Source organism: Hemiscyllium ocellatum, chromosome 11 (assembly GCF_020745735.1).
Source record: "Hemiscyllium ocellatum isolate sHemOce1 chromosome 11, sHemOce1.pat.X.cur, whole genome shotgun sequence".
In the NCBI taxonomy this organism is placed as follows: domain Eukaryota; kingdom Metazoa; phylum Chordata; class Chondrichthyes; order Orectolobiformes; family Hemiscylliidae; genus Hemiscyllium; species Hemiscyllium ocellatum.
The window spans coordinates 31,454,175-31,475,706 of NC_083411.1; the positions used below are offsets into that span (position 1 = coordinate 31,454,175).

The 21,532-nt window shown below is 38.1% G+C and overlaps 1 protein-coding gene across 2 annotated transcripts in view; it reads left to right on the forward strand.

The window, feature by feature from the left end:
* The window catches only part of LOC132820158 (glutamate receptor 3-like), a 335,515-nt gene that overhangs the window by 223,537 nt on the left and 90,446 nt on the right, over positions 1–21,532 (forward strand). For both annotated transcript variants that reach the window (XM_060832109.1, XM_060832108.1), the window contains exons 9-10: positions 11,918–12,025; positions 16,281–16,487. In XM_060832109.1, the coding sequence (XP_060688092.1) occupies positions 11,918–12,025; positions 16,281–16,487 (315 nt within the window). The remainder of the gene's footprint in view (positions 1–11,917; positions 12,026–16,280; positions 16,488–21,532) is intronic.

Genomic DNA, 21,532 nt, shown 5'->3' on the forward strand with positions numbered 1-21,532 from the left:
GTGTACAACGAAGACTTCAAATTTGATCACTTGATTACTTCATCTCCCAATGGCTATTGATAGAAGTAATATGTTGTAGTTGTGAAGCCATAGTCTTACTTCACCCAATGCTCCAGAGCTTGGGAAGGAGAAAAGTCAACCAGGGTTCCTGGTATTGATATCTATGTACTTTTCCATGCTGTATGGTACATTATAAGAAGCACAGGTAGCGCAAGTTCTAGTATTTATTTATCTGGTATTTGGTTTTGTTAACTATTTACTGTGTACTTTTAGTCAAACCTGGGCGAGCTTTAGGGAATAGAAAAAGCAGCAACTTTAAGCATGGGTACAAACATTTTAAAGCTCTGGCAAACTGGGTGTGTACTATCTCTGCATATATACTGCTTCAGTCACTGTCATTCTCATCCAGTTGTTTATAAAATTTGGTTTCCTAGAGATTATGGACATTGGACCCTAGTTTATTTCCAGTGAGTTTGTAGTTTTCTAGCAAGCAATAGAATTCACCACCTTCCAACATCGTGAAATTAGCCACAATCAAACGGTGCACTGAAATAAGAGGATGATAAAAGGTAGTCTGGGAGCCAGTATGACAGAAGAGAAAATGTTTGATTAATCCATTCAAACTCTCTCAGTACATCAGATCCACCCCATATTCTATGACTGGCAAGACACCAGTTGAACCGATAATATGTTGTAAGCCTCATATGCTGCTGACCACTATTAAGCTCTCGCTACTGTGCAGTGAGAATTTCAGAGTGAAAGTAGTCAAATTGCAAAGGAACAAAGTAAAGCAAAAGTGTACTTTGACAAATAAAAGTATGCAAGGGAACAACAAATTGAAGTTGGAGGTTGGATTTATATCAAAAGGCAAAATCACAATCACAAACTTTCATCATCTCTATCAAGACCAAAATAACTCATGAGGTTCCTCAGTACCAGCACTTATTTGTTGGCTGACAAGTTCCCAAACATACAGAAACTGCTAAAGGTCTTCTCTGCATATTTCTGAAGCAAACAATGCAATGGAAGTCAGGAACATCAGGCTATCACACTTAGCAGATGAAATAGCTTGCTGACACAGAATATATATTTTAGGAGAAGTATCAGAAAACAGCCAAAGCAAGTCATAGCCCAGGTATGAGTCAGTGCCTTAAGAAAAGATGTGAAGTGCAGAAGGAAAAGATACTGAGTGTTTCTGAATAATATTTAATTTGTTTCATACTGGTCCCATCATTCAAGACTCAAAGTTGTGTTCTAATAGCATTTCTAACCCATGATTATTGGTGCAGACTGTTAATTAATTTTCCTAAAAGTGTCTCACCAGGCGAAAGGTTCTGCAATCAATCCTTCAGAGTATATGGGAAATATGCAGCCAATTCTCTTGATAGAGAACAAAGGAATCCATGTTCTCATGTATCTCCTGAGTCAGGATGTTTTCAATGAAAGTCATTCAGATCACAAATATCCTTTGATTGATTTAGATTTCTTTTCATTAATAAAGATTTCCCAAATCGTAAAAGAAATAGCTTTTTCACGGAATTTACAACAAATTTATAATTGAATGCACAATTCAGAGCCTGTTCCAAAATGAGTATAATGAACACATGAATTCAAGAGTATTCCAAATAACACACTAGACTCTTAACATAATTTAACATCACAACAAAATCCAATTTGTCTGAGTTCTGAAATATACTTAGGCTATTCTCTCACATGAGACTGTGGCTGGCTCTGTGAGTGTAAACTCTGTAGATCCATGAGATTACAGTGAGTAAATTAATTTTTAGCTCAGCCATCAAGTTAAGCCTGGGGTGTAACTGATCCACGCCACAAAAAACTGATGGAATGGCATACTCATTAGTATTGTACACACTAAATTTTCATTTTCCTTCTGTAAAATTGTTTAAAAGAGGGAATTGATTCAATGCTGTCAGTTCTTCAGCTGACATAATAGAGTAAAATTATTTCCTTACTTTTGACTATCATAAAACTCAGTAATACAGCGTCGTAAATTATTCATAGGGCAGAATCTTCTCGGGGCCAGAGCAATGTGGGCTGTGATGAGAATTGTGGAAGAATCAGATGAAAAGTTTGGTGAAAGTAATCTACACTCCAAGATCATCAAACTCCATCTTTTATTCTTTGCACAAGTGGCATAGTGAAATTCCTATTACGCTCCGATAAGTTGCAAATTGGCAGGGCTTATTGCCTGCTAAACACCTGGTTAAGAGCCAAACTCACCTCATTAATATTCAACCTTCCATCTTACCAAACTCGACAAACAAGTTCAATGTTGAGAAAACCCAACAAGAAAGCCAGCGCAGATTCAGCTTGCAGCTTGTTGTGAACGACCTCCATGCTGGAAATCGAGCACTAACATCTTAGGACACGTGCACCCCACATGCACAAACATTGAAGTCTAACATGTACCAGCCTGTATCAACCCTCTTGGCATACCTCTGATTCACTGACAGGATGTTTCTGCACTTCTGTGCTGCACCTTGGGTTGCACTGACAAATATCATTACAATGCTGCAGCAAGGACACTGTGCTGTCAGGATCATGGATCCAGCTCATGGACTAGTCCAGGCAGCATCTCTGGGCTCTTTGTTTGTTCTCAAAGCATTCACTCACACTGACTAGGTAGAAATGGGCACAGCAGATGCTGGAGATTAGAGTCAAGATTAGAGTGGTGCTGGAAAAGCACAGCAGGTCAGGCAGCATCTGAGGAGCAGGAAAAATTGACACTTCGGGCAAAAGGCCTTCATCAGGAAGAAAGAAGTCCCTCATTCACTCACTCTGATATTTGCAGTATCATTGCTTTTCATGCCTTGCCTTTTAGAACTTTGGCCCCTCAGCTAGAGATATTTTGATCAGGTTGCTATTGACTTGCCATGCTGTTTCATACAGACACAAAGCCAAGAAACTTGTCATGGCTGTCAGCAGGCCTTAGTCAAGACAAAGAGGGGAGATTTTATTCAGGGGATCCCAACACCATACATCTAATGCAGCCTTCGATACCAGTTCTGACCCTGCTCAGAGTGGCTAGAATCAAGATCCTTTTGTTTTAATGGATGAGGAGCCCTGCACTGCTCTTGACCCTTCCTGCCTTGTTGAAGATGCTTTCCTCATGGGGAATGAGAGAGAGAGAGAGGAAGGTATAATTGGAGATGAAAATGGTGGCACAGCCATTACTGTTGGTTCAGCTGCGGGAGGTTCCTGAGTGAGTGAGTAGGCAGCACAGTGGGCATACAGTGTTAGTGGTATCGAGGTTTAGGGTACGTGAGAGGATGTTGCAGAAAGTAGTGAGAGTAGTAAAGCATGAACCTTCATGGGAGGTGAATACAGTAGCAGAGAAAGAGTAAGTCTGAGGTTTTGGAACACAGATGGTGGAACTTAAACTGGGGGAATGGAGAAAGACATTGATCCACTTTCTCTTTTGCTGGGAATCCCTCCAGATAAGTGAGACTGCATTATCCCAGGTGGCAATCTTGGTTAACTTCGTCCTAGAGGTAGAGGAAGTCCCACGTTGACATTACACCATTCGTCAGGGCCCCCGGGTCCCTGTCTGTAATGTAAGGTCGCTAATACCTCCTGTCTGCCATGTTAGAGGCAAATGTTAGGAACTGTGCAGGACAGCACCAGACCAACAATGCTTATACTGGGTGCACAAAAGTGCTTTAAAGTTACTGCGGGTCTAAGGCATATTGGTGAATTTCAGGATATCCACTAAGTAGCGAGCTGTTTCAGGAATAACATGTGGTAATGTGGGTGGAAATTGGACATGAGAAATGTCATAGGGGCATTGCAGGTTATTAATGAGGCACATCTAGTACAATAGGGCAAGAACATTTGCTAGCCCTGTGGCGAAAAGCACTCAAGAAGGTACAACATAACTGAACTTAGCCAAAAAATGTAAGATTTGGTCCAAAGTCTTTGCCTATACTTTTCTGAAGAAGGGTCACTGGACCCACAACATTAACTCTGCTTTCTCTCCACAGTTGCTGCTCCACCTGCAGAGTTTCTGCAGCTACTTTTGTTTTTGCCCCATGTACTCTGTCAGCTGGACGTATAAATATCTAATAGAACTCAGCTGAAGAAGTGCAGAAGAGCTATCCCCAGTGTGCTGGCCAATATTTTCCCCTCAATCAACATTATTTATGAAACAGCTTGTCTGTTCATTACCACTTTTTGTGAAAGCTTGCTATGCATAAATTGGCTTTCACATTTTATAATTGTCAGAACACTTCAAAAGTATTTAATTGTCTGTAAAGCAGTCAGGGCTGCTCTGTGGTCTTGATTAGTGCTACATAAATGCACTTTTTTTATGATCACACTGTTCTATTCAATTACTTTGCATGTTTCGAAATGCGCTTACAGTAATCCGTATCCAAAAATTTCATGATTCAGTTGATCAGCTAACTAGGAAACGTTAATATTTTGTGACTGCAGTATACAGTCAAGAAAATTAGGAGCACAAATATGATGCATCCTCCAGGGAGTATGCCATTATCTGTGATGTTCCACTTAGAAAAAATGCTACAAGAAAAGCAAACCACCTGGATTTGCCAGATGGATGATAAAGAACTACAGAATGGGACCTCAGTCAGGAGTCTTTTTCTTTTTTTAAATTTGAGGTCTCTGCAACAATTCTTCCATACAGGAAAATCTAACTTATACTTCTAATATTGAACTCATTGAGTTAACTTCCTGTAATCCTGCTCGGCAGACTTATCCCTCAACAACATACTCTGGAAAGTCAAGCATGCGCTGCACTTCTGGTTAACAGATCTCAGGGCTACCAGAAGTTCTGATATATACTTTCCACAAATAAAGCTGACTGAAAAACAAACACAAAGTTGACAATGACAACTAGTGTATGTAGGAACCGTGCCTTTTAAATAAAATAAGATAGCAAACAGCAAAAAATGGAAAAAAAAACAATTATACTCTGGTGGCAGTGTCTGTTTGTGTGTAAGAGTCATGGGACCAATCTATGAGTTTATAGGTTCCTATTTTACCTTATGTTAGGCTACATATCATCAATGTAACAGAAAGCAATTGTTATGGTGAAAGGCTAATTATATTCCACAGATTTGGAAATGGATATTGAAGATCACTTTTAATCAGTAAGTGTGAGAGAGAAAGAGGTGTGACTGGAACAAAGTTTTCAAAGGTAATTCAGTCCCAATTTTAAGTTATAAAGCAGTAACCTTTTTAAAGATATGTGTCTTGTTTTACATTTGAATATTATTATTTTGTAACATCAACAAAAATGCGGATTTCATGGCTTCTTTATTATAGGAAAATTGTCCCCTGAGACTGCACAAAGATGTAATCAAACACAATGGATGCCAAGGCAGAGAATGAAAGAATTGATCAAGCACATGCAATGCAGGGAATTTCAAAAGTAATGAGAGGAAAGTATGAAATTAGAATTCTTTAGGAGAAACTTCCAGAATATGGGGCCCAGATGGCTGAAATAATTCTCAAAGGATCAAAGAATTGGGTTGGGCAAAAAGCTGTAATCATAACTACAAGAGTTTTGGAGATTGTATTGTTAGAGAGGGTTATGGAGATAGGGGGAGATCTGGGTCATGAAGGGTTATAAACACAAAGATAACAATTTGAAATGAGAAACATTTGGCCAAAATTAGCAACAAAACAACAAGACTTGATGTAGGCTATGGATAAACTGAATATCATTTTGTTTGGAGAAAAGAAACCAACTAGGGGTCCATTTAAATAGTCAAGTCTAACGATATTAAAGGTCGAGAAGGTGAGTTTTAGCACCAGATGGGAAAGCAGGTGATTTTGCAAAGATGGAAATACACAGTATGTCATCAATGTGGTCATAATCTCATTTAGGATATTACAGGGGATTACTGGTGATGGTTTAACCTAAGGGTCACCACGCCTCAGGCAAGTAGAAAGGTTGAAAATGGAGTCCTTCATGGTCAACTCAGCAAGTGCGGGAATGGAACCCACTTAATGACAAGGAATAAGAGTTAAAGACAAAAACTACTTAAATTGTGGTTCATCTATGATTGAATTACAGATAAACACATAGATAATTCTAAATCAGCAGAGGGATCCAAGTGAATGTTGGGAAGGAAGAGCTTTGTATTGTTAACATGCATTTGGATGCTTAACCCAAATATTTGAAGGATGAAAACATCAAGGGTGTCAACGATATAGAACATTTTTCAAGTGCTCAAGATACTCCAAAGTGATTCACAGTCATGAGGCACTTTTGAATTGCTGTCATTGTTGTCATTTATGGAACACGACAGCCAATTTGCAGACAACAGAAGTCCCAGAAGAACCAGTGAGATCATCGACCTGATAATCTGTTTTTCCAGTATAATAAGACAAATAACAATGGATGCATGGAAATCCAAAATGAAAATAGAAATTGCTGTTAATACTTAATAGGTCTGGCAGCGTCTGTAGAAAGGAAGCAGAGATAATGTTTCAAGTCCAGTGATTCTTCTGGAGTTTTGCCAACCATTTCAGTTTTTGAATCTGTTTCTTCAATGATTGAGAGAGAATTGTATGCCATATAACCTGAAAACTCTGTTGCTCTTCTACAAAATGAACCTTGCAGTCTTTCATAGTCACCAGAAGGTGCAGATGGAACCTTCATATACTAACACAGAATTAGATTCTGACTTATGGAGTTTTCAAGGTTGAAACTTATTTTGTTTATTGAATGTAAGCATCAGGGGATATGGAATTAAGGCTGGTAAGGAGCTGAGGTGCAGATCAACCATAAGCTAATTAGACTCATAGAGTCATTGATGTGTATAGACGGAAACAGACCTTCAGTCCAACACGTCCATGTTGGCCAGATATCCCAACCTAATCCCATTTGCTAGCACTTGGCCCATGTCCCTCCAAACCCTTCCTATTCATCCAGATGCCTTCTAAATGTTGTAATTTTACCAGCCTCCACCACTTCCTCTGGCAGCTCATTCCATTCACGCACCACCTTCTGTGTGAAAAAGTTGCCCATTACGTCCCTTTTAATGTTTTTCCCTCTCACCCTAAATCTATGCCCACTAGTTCTGGATTCCCCCACTCCAGGGAAAAAAAACCTTTTCTATTTACCCTATCCATGCCCCTCATGATTTTATTAAGCTCTGTAAGGTCACCCCTCAGCCTCCGACGCTCCAGGGGAAACATCCCCACCCTATTCAGCCCTTTCCTGTAGCTCTAATCCTCCAACCATGACAACTTCCTTATAAATATTTTCTGAATCCTTTCAAGTTTCACAACTTCCTTCCAATAAAGGGGAGACCAGAATTGTGCACAACATTCCAAAAGTGGCCTAACCAATGTCCTATACAGCCGCAATATGACCTCCCAACTCCTATACTCGATGATCTATCCAAAAAAGGAAAGCATACCAAATGCCTTCTTCACCATCCTATCTACCTGCGACTCCACTTTCGAGGAACAATGAACCTGCACTCCAAGGTCTCTTTGTTCGGCAACACTACCTAGGACCTTACCATTAAGTAAATAATAGAACAGGTGTAAGGACAGACTAGTCTACTCATGTTCCTATGTTTTGATTACATTGAAGTGTCAGATCAGATTATGTTTATGGTACTGTGGGATAAGGCTTTGGAGCTCACCACATTAGAATTAGAGATACTAGTTGAATCAAGACAGGTATTCAGACTGGATTTTCATTTACAGACTGAAAAGCCTGAATCAAGCCCTTTTACAGCTTCTGAAAAGTGACCCTACATCTCACTTCCACCATATGTTTGTGTTTGAAAGATGTGGGCAGGAAGAGGTAAGGGATTTGCAATATAGGAGGATAGTGGATGCAGAAGTGGGCTGATTCAAGGCTCAGAGCTGAAAATGTGTTGCTGGTTAAAGCACAGCAGGTCGGGCAGCATCCAAGGAACAGGAAATTCGACGTTTCGGGCCAGAGCCCTTCATCAGGATTCAAGGCTCAATTCAGTTCTCAGAAACAACAACCCAGATACCAAGCTCATTCTAATGCTTTCTAAACGTCACCACTTACCCACTCATCCCCAGCCCCTGCATGCCCTCTCCATGTCACTTTCTATATCTCATTCTCCTTCCATATCGTGTACTTCCTAGGTCCCTTCTGTGTCCTCTCAAATTTCCTGTGCACCATCTCTGCTGCCATTCTTTACTATACAGCTACTCAGCCAGGATCCATGAAATGCAGACCTCAAGACATCTCTCAAATGGCCATTAGAAATAAATCCCTTGCAATCTAATTGATGTCATGCAAATGCACCACAGTAGGAAGAAACCTCTAAGTCATAAACGCTGTTTGTGTGATCGGTCTGTTAATGATAGATACTTTTTTTTGGCATATTGAAGAGGAATAATCCTTTACTGACTTCTTAAAACTGGCAGTCAAAAGGTGAACACAATCCCCTTCTGAGATAAGTGATTTGTGAGTTGTTGAAACTAAGCCAATTATTTATAAAGGCTTCAGCTGTAAAAACCAGGCCTGGGAAATGGAATACATTAAAACCAGATGCCTAGTTGTTCATAGCAGTCCTACACTTTTTTATGGCATTTTTTTTAATTTAAGAGGTATCTGGGCATTTAAATCACTTCAGGTTATTATCATAGAGATAGTGATGTTTTATTCAGGCTTAATACATTGGGGAAAGAACTGTAATGTATCTCAACATTAAAACAATGCTGATCACTGAAATAGTCAACTTTTAACAGAAGAGTCCTAGTGATTTACTGCATTTTAAAAACATTTTACAAGTACTTGTCAGAATGTTGACTCCTGAGTTTTGGCTGGCCCAGGTTCTTCCCCAATAAGAAAAAGTTTTTGAGGGCTTTCAAAACCACCACCAGCACACAAACACAGCTGAGGGAGCAAATTCAAAGAAGAGATGCAGGAAAGGTCACAACGCTTGACAATAAAGGCCACAAGTAAATAGCATGGGTTGAGAAGCCAGGTAGATGTCTATGTTGTAGCTATTCTGAAGCAGCCTGGCTTGGGGCATAGCTAGTTTTAGCACATAAATCTTCAATATAATTGTTGGAATGTAACCAGAGCTCATAACCTTTATAATATCCAGTGCTTTCTGCTATGTCTAAATAAACTGTGGAGTGAATAGAATTGGTTGATTATTGGCATCTGTGATGCTGGAGATCTCAGGAGGAGGCCAAGGTAGATTGCCTACTCCCCGTTTCTGACTTAAGATGGGCGCACATGTTTAAACTTTGTCTTTTGCACTGATTTGCTGAGCTCTCTCATAATTGAGGATGGAGACATTTGTGGACCACCTTCCTCCTCTGGTTAGTTGTTTAATTGTCCAACACTGTTCTGACTGGAGGACTGCAGAGCTTAGTTCTGATCTGCCAAGCTGTGTTGATTTCATGATGCTTGTTCTGTTGGCATGCATGTAAATCTGAGTTGTAGCTTCACCAATTTGATACCTCAATTTTAAATATATCTGAAGCTGCTTCTGGCATGCTTTTAAGGGAACTTGAAGATAGTGGTGTTGCCCCATATCTGCTGTCCTTGTCCTTCTGTGACAGTGGGTTCCAAAGGTGCTGACTAAGAAGCCTTGGTGAATATCTTAATAAATAATTTAACAAAAGAATATCATGTTGTACTCAGAGGAAAAACACTATAACACGATATAAAGAAATATTTGAAATGACCTTCTAGTAAATATTTTAAAAAATCATTTTAATCTAACAATGTTACAGACATCCAAGCCTCAGTGAGGGATCACTATATTTCCATGGTAAAGTTGCATGTAGTTCTGGAATATTGTCTTCAGTTCTCAAATCCACATTATAGAGGGAAGTGATTGCACTAGAGAGGATGCACTGAAGATTTCAAAATGTTGCCTCCGCTGAACAGTTTCAGCTATGAAGAGAGATTGAGCAGACTGGTGTTATTTTCCATGGGGCAGAGGAGGTTAAGAGGGGACATGGTTGCAATGTATAAAATTATGAGGGGCATAGACATAGTAGACAGGAAGAAACTTCTCCCCTGATGGAGGTGTCAATGACCAGGGGCAAAAGTTTAAGGTAAAGGGCAGAAGGTTTAGAGGAAAAGTGAAGAAAAATCTTTTCACCCAGAGAGTGGTAGAATTGTGGAACACACCGCCTGTAAGAGTAGTATAAACAGAAACCCTCATAATATTTAAGAGGAATTTTGATGTGTGCTGTGTTGCCAAGGCATACATGTCTATGGGCCAAGTGCTGGAAAATGGGATTGGAATAGTCAGGTGGTTGTTTTTGAATGGCATGGACATGATGGGCTGAAGAGCCTTTTTCTGAGCTTTAGACCTCTCGGACTATGATTAAAGTTCCTTGCTCAGCTGACGAGGTTTTATTGGTTTCATATAGCCAATTCATTAGGCGCTATTTTCTTTTATTAATGTCTCTTCCTGCGACCCTTAAGCTAGTAACTCATTTACTCCTTCGTATGCTTTCCTCAAGCTCATATCTTCAACTTCCAGAGCTTTCCAGGATATCTTTGAAGTTATCCAGTAAACCTCCCATGACTTTTTTTTTCCAGCCATTCTGTTTGACTGCTAAAAACAGGAGCTCAGCTATTAAGGATTGCTGCTGTCTGAAATGGTTTTTGTCTGAATGAATGTGCTTCTACACCTGCCACTCTGAATTATAAAACTCAAGTCAGCAATCATCTCAGAATAATATTCCAAGAGTGTTCCCCCATATCTGCTGTCCTTGTCCTTCTGTGACAGTGGGTTCCAAAGGTGCTGACTAAGAAGCCTTGGTGAATATCTTAATAAATAATTTAACAAAAGAACATCATATTGTACTCAGAAGAAAAACACTTAGCTGCAATTACATAATTTCTTGGAAATGTTATATTTTACTTACGGGTCAAAAAATGACTTTGAGCTCTTAAATAAAAGTCAGGTCTTCATGAAAGCTAAAATAAAATTTCCCCCATTTCAGAACCCATGTTTCCATCAATTATAGTATATCATGAACCTGCATTATGCAATATATAATAATATTAAATAATTATGCTAAATCAAAACAGGAACAGAGTTCTTGTTTTTAAAACAGAGTTTGAGATATGTCAGAGTTTAGATTAGAGTGGTGCTGGAAAAGCACAGCAGGTCAGGCTGCATCCGAGGAGCAGGAAAATCGACGATTTGGGCAAAAGTCCTTCATCAGGAATTGAGTTATGTCAGTCTATAATGGACTGACTTTTCTGACACTCTGACCCTAATTTATTCCAAATCTACATTTGATCATTATTTCTTCTGAGAAATCGTGGGAGATTGAAATATGATAGATAAATACAGAACAAGGTGTTGTATAACAGAGGAAGCAGTGATTAATCTTAATTTTAAGAGAAATTTGAAATACTTCATTGCAATTGCTAAAACCAATGCATTATGAATACCAGCTGTACAAGTCATCAACAGGCAGGTGTATTATTTATTCTTATTGCATCTGATGTCAATTTCAAACAGAAAGTGGGTCATTCGGGATACATTTAACTGCCCTATCTGTAAAACATATTAACCACATTGTGTGCTATTTCAAAGTGTAATACTTAAGAATCTTTTGCTTTTTCTGTTGGTTTCCTTTAAGTTAATTTAGTATCCAGTTAACCAAAGATTTAAGGGTATATTTTAAATGCAATCAGATGATAACACCTAATTCAAAAGTAATTATTATTCCCTCACCTGGCCTCTGAATAACATGTTTTGGTATATTTAGATTCTCTGTTTTCTGGATTTCCTGTTCAGGTTGTACCTTCAAGAGTGTATATGCACAGGCCAAACCCTGCACAATCTAAGGTGTAGAGTTGACTGTTTACATTTTTCTTCAGAACTTGTTTACACTTCATGGACTTGGGTCACCAGTAAATTTGAATTAATTATGTCCAAATAATTGATGATTTTAGATTGGATACTGGAACGAATATGAAAGACTGGTGACCATTGCTGATATGCAACAGATGAATGAATCAACTTCAGCTGAAAACAGAACAATAGTAGTCACAACTATAATGGTAAGTACAAACTTTTTTTTTATTTGTTTAATTAACTTAAAATTTTTAGTACAATTTACTATAAAAATGTTTCATTCTCTAACTTTTGCCAAAAAATTATTTTGCAGAGAGCTACACAGTGATGGAATTTCACTGACTGACTGTGAGAAGATATTAGTGCAGGCTTAAAAATAAGATTTAAGCTGATTCCCAAATACAGTAATATTTTACTGATGGAGATACTCTTCCATTTTTAAGCAGTACATCTCAGTAAATTATTACCTCCACCCCAAAAGGGGACAGAGGTACTTTAACTGGTATTCCTGTTTGTCTGTCTGTTTGCTTGTTTGTCTGTCTGTCTGCCTAACTGCCTGCCTGCCTGCCTGGCGACCTATCTACACGCCTGTCCATCTGCTTCTGAACAATAAGAAATCCTTCACGGATTTCAACAGGACTTGATATGTAGATTCAAGGGGACAATACCTCAGACAAGTTCAATTCAGGACAAGGTCCAATAATGTAATAATTATTGCATGGTGACCTGTTTCACATTTTGCAACTTAATTTAATGTGATAACTTACTATTATGTGTACGAATGTATACCTCATGATCATCACTTTATGACAGCAACAACCTCTTAAGTGCTGCCAGCTATTATTAAGTAGCATTAAGGTACTGATGACAGATTTCTGAGAAACTGGTGAAATGAATTCTAGGCATCAGCTGAAAGGCCACATGTCAGTGCTAGCCCCACCAATGCCTGAGAATGTTCCTGACCAAAGGGCGACACTGTCACAATGTCCCATCCAGTGGAACTGTTTTGTATGTAAATCTCAAAATTCAATCTTATAAGATATTAAATGTGACTAAATTATACAACACAGTTTCAAAACATCTTCAACTATTTTATCACTGGCCGTGTTCCCTCTTTGATGTATTCATGATCAACTCGGGTTGTATTTTCAAAACAGTAGGATTAATTCTGTTATGTGTAGCTATATTGTTAACAGCATGGCAAATATTTCCTTCATATTAAAAAAAAGCGTCCACATCTTCACAAGAAATATCAGAGAAATAAAACGTTCATAATCACACTTACAACTTGCAACACACACAGAAAAATATCCATTACTGCTATCATGTTATGGCCAAATGATGCTCAAATAATACATTTTATCAATATTGTTTCTTCCTAATATCTTCTGACACAGAGTGAAATGACCCTTTTGAAATTTATTCAGGAAACATTTGCTCCAACAGTGCTTAGTTCAGCTCCTTAACATTCCTTTCTGTGAATCCAACAAAAATGTTAATATGTTAAATGTTTAAAGTTTCAAGCCTTATTATAATAGTATTTTATTTTCATTGCTGCTGTTATTTCTAACATTCAAGGTCCTATGTATACTTTTCTCACCAGAATGGGTGATGTTGTGATGAATATATCATCAGTAGTTGTTAAACTGTAGCTTTGAGTCTGTAACAGGGAAGTTCACTTTATAAATTCCACTTATTGCCATCAACTTCTATTGTGTTCTATTTTATTGTCACATTTTTTCAAAAAGAAAACTCCCAGTGCTGATCAATAAATGTCCATTCATTTTATATCTGATATTGTCACTTTTTTTTCAAATGTTTCCTACACTCGTTCACTTTGTTAAAGTTATCTTGTAGTGGATATTTTTATTTGGATGATACCGCTGAAGTTTCCAGACATTGCAGTGGCAGTCATTGCATGAATGGACTTAACTGCTTTTTGAAATATGCCCTGATAAGATACCTTCTAATTTATTTTTAAACTGATAAAACCACCATAATGGGGCACAGCCTTCTTTATTCACTTTTGTTGCTTTTCTGCTGACAATTAAAGGTTACAATTTGTCATATCAAAGAATCAATTAATTTTGAATCTAAACCATGCATGTTGGGATTTTAAAAAAATTTGTAGTTTCTGATGGCGGCAAGTGAAATGAATTTGAGCATGAGCTCATATTTAAAACTGTAAATCATTTTAGGTTAATTGATACCAACAAAGGTAATTTACAAAACCATTGCTCTAACAGACGTAACTTGCTTGGTTCCCTTATCTGGAACCTACGTGATTGTCTTTTTATTTTAATCAGTAGAAATTGTGAAAAATATGGCTGCAACTGCTGATGCATGGTGCAGAGGATGAGATTTCCTGCCAGGAGTACAATTTTATAAAATTACACCTTGAATATTTCAAAGTTTGATGTATACCATCAGTGAAAAGCACAATATATAAAATTTTCAAATCGATTCTTTGAATGAACATACTGGGAATAAATGGGGTTATTTCTCTGTTACAGTAGAATTGCCATATTTACTGCTAGTATCACACAACATGATTTGAGACCCTAATTTTCCAGCCTCAATCATAAAGACTGCAGAATGGCTGGATATAGGGATTTGAAAGGTTGCACCAGTAGCATGAGCAGCCTAGTCCAGGATTAAATATGAAGTGCATTGCTGGAGGTGCAAAGAGCAGGCTTTAACGGCACCAGATACATCCTTGTACTGATTTTTCAGTTACCAAGGCTTTGAAAATAAAAATGGTTCAAATTCCCATCTCTGGTTTGCACAAAGTAGTTGAACAGGAATGGAGTACTCACATATGAGTCGGATTATTGCAAGGAGAATGAATCAGCATTACCATTCCTGATTACATCAGCAATCACTGCTGGAAAACATACATCTGTGAATATTGCATGAGGCTGGACATTGAACATCCTAATCCCAGCATTGCAATGACAATGAATACTTAATGACTGAACACATACCTTAAAAAAAATAACTTGGGTGAGGAACTACTGCCATGAAACTGTATTAAGCATGAGACATTAACCTTAGAAAGGAGAGTGAAAGATTGAAAATGGAAGTGAAGATTGCAGTATTGTTGGTACCACAGTGTGAGCATCTTCAAGTGATAAAAAAAATTGACAAGCATGTTTGCAATGTCTGAAATTAAAGAGCTGATTTTTACTTGAGATATATTTGGGACAGGGTGGGAGTGAACAAGATTCTCCACGCACTCTTTTACAAATATTTGTCTGCGCTGCACATTCTGCCAAAAGGAAGTGGGAATGATACCAGCAGGAAGTGGTAAATCTGATGTAACATCAAACCCTGGGAACTCAGGGCATATTACATAGGATAAATTTAGTAATGTTGGAGGACTGAATCTCCAGAAATGATGTCAGTGATGGGAGGGTGACGAAGAACCAAGATTTTGATCAGAAAAAAACCTGTGTGCAAGAAGAGGTAATGGCCCAGTGGTATGATTGCTAGACTATTAATCAAGAATTCCAGGTAATGTTCTGGGGACCTAGGTTTGAATCCCTCCAAGGCAAGTGGTGAAATTTGAATTCAATAAAAATCTGTAATTAAGAATCTGATGATGACCATGAAGTCATTGGTGATTGTCAGAAAGTAAAATATCAGGTTTACTAAAGGCCTTTCAGGAAGGAAACAGCCATCCTTACCTAGCCTACATGTGGCTCCAGACCCACAACAACTCTTAACTGCTGTCTGGATAATGAGGGATGGACAATGAATGCTGGTCCAGCAGTGACACCTACAACCTCTGAATTAATGATAAAATGGCCTGGAGCATCACTCCTGCTCCCCAAACCCATAAAATATCTTCACACAAATATCAGAAAAAGAATGACTTGGATGTGTTCTGGTCAATGGTCTGTATCCTGGTAGTGTTTATTGATTGATTTGCTGTTTCAGATCCAAATGGGATCCCAGTCTTAATGGTGTAATCGATCCATGACTTTCATGTGCAAAATTGGCCCCCCATCTGCCTGAATTGATTACTCTCCAATACCCAAATTGAGGTAGTCGAAGAGGTCAACTTTAGATATGTGCAAAGCTCATCTCCGACCTCCATACAGTCTTTCGGAACCTTTCAACAAGACATTCAGTGCATATCATCAAGGTCATAGGACTACATTTTCTGTGGAAGGAACATGCTAAATGGCCTAGATGTCCTTTTTCTGTCCATTACATTTTTACCTGATACTTTGAAATTAATCAATATTAGTTCCTCAGCAGCACTTATTACCTATTAGTTTCTGTCCAAGACATCTTGGAAACAATTCCGTAATAATAAAAATAAGCAGAAGTATGAATATCTGCAAATGTGGAAATCCCATTTTTTTCAGGAAAATGGTAAACCTTCTCATTTGGTCTCAAATCCCTGAACAGTATTTATGAGCTTGATCCATTTATTCATTTTTTTTATTGTTGCAGGAATCACCGTATGTAATGCTGAAGAAAAATCATGAACAATTTGGTGCAAATGATAGATATGAAGGCTATTGTGTGGATTTAGCTTTTGAAATAGCCAAGCATGTTGGCATTAAATATAAACTGTCTGTTGTCCCTGACGGTAAATATGGAGCTAGAGATCCTGAAACTAAAATCTGGAATGGAATGGTGGGTGAACTAGTATATGGGGTAAGTATCAATTTAAGAAGATGGAAAAAATTATATGTATTTCACATCAGAGACAGGCTGAAAATCAGATATATTTTTTATTATTCAAAGCTGCTTGGCCCCCAGTGCACAAACAAAATAATCACAAGTTATTCACATTTACACTATGTGAATTTCTTATCTGATGTTGACACATACAGCACTTCATAATTTGAAGTCATGTTGTAGGAAAATCTAAACAGTTTGATGTTGAGTATATTTATTCTGTATTATTTGTGTTGGTTATTATTTTTTTAAAAACCTTACATTTCATTTGTAAGTCAATTTTAAAAATACAGGACTGCGCAGTGGTCTGATTATTGGAATGTCATGTAGTGGCAAAGATTGACCTTCGATCTCTTAATCTCAAAAAGGGTCTGGATCCTGTCTTCTTTGAGTTTGCTTGGAAATCTGTATAAATATATCACATAGGTATGAATTCTTTTTATGAACAAAATACAAATAAATATCATTCATGTAATTATTCTGCCATTAAACTCAGATCAACAATGGCCACAGTCCAATACATCCAAGAAACTTCAATTTTTAGTTAGCTAACTGCTTCTTTTGCTCCCACTGTCTTGCATTGTATAGTTTCAACAGTACTTCAATTTTCAGTTGCACAGAATTAGAAAGATATCCTTGCAGAATATATTTCTGACGATAGATACATCAGATTTACTGTTCAATCAAATATCCCTTCCAGAAAAGAAAAGGCGATAAATTCAATCCCTTATGTGAACCTAAGATTGGTATTGTGTTTCACCATTGTGATTTACGAGGCTAAATATTTCTGTTCGGTTTAATTCCTTGTCAAACTCTCTTTTTATATACCATACTGGCCAAAGTATTATGGGAATTATTTATTCCTGTTATTTGCCTGTGATGATACATTCTAACAAATAATTATCCAACTTTTCCTACTAGAAGCAAATATAGGATTGGACCATTTCAAATTAATAGCTCAACGTCAGGTCCTTAAATTGAGATGTTAGGCTCAGGGTTGTCCAGAGTCTGAAAATTGCACTACAGAATCCTTAAGTAAATACTAGTCAGACAACGCAGACCAAGTAAAGTGTTGCAGATGCTGGAGATCTGAAGTTAATAACAGAAAATGCTGAAGAATCACAACAAGTCCTGCAGGATTTGTGGTGGGAAAATCAGAGTTAACATTTCACTTCCTAGATGATGTCTTCATTACACTGAATAACAATCTCATTAAGAATCCTAATTTAATCTAGAACCTTAGAAAGGTTATGGCGCAAAAAAAAAGTTATTCAGTTTAAGCCTGTGCTGGCTGAGAGGAAATAAAAAGCTCACCTTCCATTCTATTCCCATCTGTCAGCATCGAGCCTGTAGCATTGCAGCACTTTTTGTACAGATCAAGTATTTTTTAAACAAGTTGAGGGTTTCTTTTTCAGTTACTAATCTACCAAACCAGACAACAAATTCCAGATATCTCTGGATAAACATGTTTTGCTTCATTTCCCTCAAATCCATCTACCAATCTTTAAGTCTTCAATTAATCAACCACCAGGGAATTAGGTCTTGTCTACTCTTTCTGGGCTACTTGTCATTTTGCTTACCTCAGTTAAGTCACACCTCAGTCTCCTGTGTTCTTTGAAAAATAACTCTTGCCTATTCATTCTTGCCTAATGTCTACAATTCAAATTGTACTAATATTCGTGTTAATCTCCTCTGTATCTGTCAAGAACAATAATATCCTTCTTGTAATTCAGTGACTAGTACTGTGGACAAAACTGCTAACTAGCATTTTGTATTCAATATTACACATTTTATCCATAATCTCTCCTTACCTATTTACATTCAGCACTAACCAATGTTGCTCTGGTCCTCAGAGCTCATATTGTTAAAATGGTGAGTATTTATGAAGAATCACAAGTTTCTTCATTTCTTTGGAAAATTGTTATCAGTTGCTGTTTGCTGGTGCATTCTTCGTATGACATTGCTTTATTAGGTACCCTTTGCTGACCATAATAGCAATTTTAATGCTCAGTATGGGTAGTTGGATCTTCAAATGGTCATTGTGGGTTTGGAAAAGAATGAAAAATTCAGGCAGACAGAACAAAAGGAGTTTATTTTAACTTCGGGTGTTTGGAATCAATTGAACTCCTCTCTAAATCAAGGTCATCAGACCTGGGTACACCTGACAAGAGATATCTGACATGATGTTCTTTGACCATACAGTTCATGAGGGAGTCATCTTTTTGACTCTAACTTTCCAGGTAAGATTTGCCATAGTAACAGTCCCTTTAGACATTGTGAAGCTTTCAATTTTGATATATCAGATCTATCTGAGCCATATATGTCAGTCTTCACTAAACAGGTGTCAAACAAGCCACAAAAGGCTAGTCTTCTAGGAATTTAGTTTTTGTCAATTTCCTGATGAAAAGAAGAAAAAGCAAAGCAGTTGTGGGACTTTCATGGTATAGATTGATTTCGAAAAGTACAAGGCCTCACTGATACACCTGTCACCAGGAAGACTGGATGGATGACCAAATCAAGACCATCTCACAGATCCCATGCTTAAAACATGTATGTTACAACATATGACTAGAATGCTGAAACAGAGATTTTGCTGTCTGGACAGATCAAGTGATGACCATAGCTGTTATATAATGTCCTTTTTATCAGTGTTTGCTGATAACTTTGATACACAGAAAGAAAAAACCTTTCTAAAAGACACACCCACAGTCTTAACTGAAAAGGAGAATGAAGAAGGGAAGGAATTAGAAGTGGCTGAAGAGGATCTACAACAAGGAAGTATTAATCATTGTTGACAGGTCTTTGGCCCAGATGTTGCAGCCTCCAGGTAGTTGGAAACTAGACATTTGACTCAGGATACATCTCAAAGTCCCTGGAGGTCATGACATACTGATTCTGTCACACAAGAAGATTGAACTGCTAATGGACAATACCCTGGCACTACAGAACCCTTCAATTATGCCTGGCTATGCGTTAGAGTCAAAGATTCCAAGTGTCAAAGTGCCCAACTTGTGTAACCAAGATGTTGCCCAGCAAATGTTAGGTGATTAAACTCTAATCTAAGATCAGATTACTATGCAACTGACCTCGCCCAATTACTCAAACTGACACCCATACCCCAAAGCTCTCTTGACTTTTGATGTCCCCTCCCCCAACCAATTCCCCATTGATCCCCGATTGCCCTCTGAATCAAAGTCACTAGACCTCACCAGTATCCACTTTGAACTTGGAGCTCCTCCTGAGATCCTCAGATGCAACTGTGCCCTCACCTCACACTAAGAAATTCCATGACACCTAAATGGAAGCTAGGCATGTGAAGAGAGGGCCTGGCGTCTGTGCAGATTCTTGGTGCTGCTGTCTCTGAGAATTCTCACCCTGAAGGAATTTTTTTTAGCCCCCTCCATTAGAAGATTGGTCTGAAAGATCAGGAGATGATAAATTCTCTTCCTGCTCAGCTTTTTACGGAAGGCTTCTGATATTGAGCAGAAGATTCCAGCCATAGAGTTTTAATTTGTAAATATGATCATGCATGAATGTCTTCCTTATAAAATTGACCCATGTAAAAGCTAGTCTGGTTAATCACCCATTGACTCAACTACCATTCCTGTCTGTATCCTGACATACTTGGCAATAAATAAATTCTATATTTCAAAGAGGATGCAAGAAGTTTAGATCTCTTGTGACACCTAGCAGTTTGGTTTTTTTTTACTTCAATGATGTTTTCCCTTCATGAGAGTATTTGCTTGTCCTGTTTGTACTTTGTTTAAGTGAGAGGAGCCTGTATGTTGGCATCTTGCTGCTCCTCAGTATATTCTTGGACGCAGTAGTGTGCTGAACCTGTTTGTACCAGATTATATGTTGGCCTAACTGAGCCGGCACTCAAATAGCTAGTTCAACAGTACTCTGATTGGAGTGACTGTCATGTCAGATGTGGAAAACCTCGAGGTTATTACCGCATCTATCTTGTTAAGATCCCTTGTGAATGGCCAGGGATCCCTACGGAAGCAGAGCCTGTTGATCACTTCCAAGTGAGAAGACTGCCAACAAGATAAACTCAAGTTAACCCTCGGGCCTTGTCATGTCTCCAGTCAATTGGATCCCATATTTTCACTAGTGCCGTCAAAGCATTCCTCTACTTCGGAACTCAGTTCTTGGGAAGCATTTTATAAATGGCTGTGGAAATGTCTCTTGAGGCATAGACTTTATATTTTCCATAGATGTCAAAGCCACATTACTGTACAGTACCTGGTATATAATAGAGAGAATTTGAAACTTTATGACAAAAAAATCCTTTGAAACATTTTGGCTCAGTGATTTTCTTGCAGATACTTCAAGGTACTTGAACTTGAGACTTTGAAGTCACAGGGCTTGACAGATGTGCAAATGATATGCAATTAGTTTGAAGTGGAGTTGTGATTTTTTGACAGAGAATACAGCCAATTAGTGTAGCATTGGAAGTCTTTGTGTCTGTTAAGCAAAGGATTCAAGCTAAAGCATTTTGGATGTAAAAGTTTAAATGTGCAGGAAGTGAGGTTGTGCTAGTGATTTCCAGGCTCTAATTCTGTTAGTGCAATTGTGCTTATGGCAAGCAGAGATTTAATTTGAGTTGTCAATCAGCTAACTTCGACAGTTTTATTCCATTAAAAGGATTTCTTCCTTATTCAAAATCTATGAATGGAAAAGTCAGTATCAACAAGGAGTCTGCTCGTGCAAGAATCTGGAATGAAGTGGTCAGGCCTGAAGACACTTGATCCTCATCTACCTAAAACTGACAAGCTATGGGAACCAGGCATATTGCCAAAGCAGCTGTGACTGGGGACCTGGGAAAATTGCTTGGGCTCCAATGCTAAAAGGGAAAGTTAAATGGGTGGCAGGTATGAGCTAGCAGCAGATCACCATGTTTCTGTGAAGCCAGGAAAGGCTGCTCTTTCTAGATCCACATGAATGTGCATGAAAACCATTTTATTTGCATTTTTTTTGTTTGAAGCCACTGTGGACTGAGAGAAATTGAGCAGAGTGAA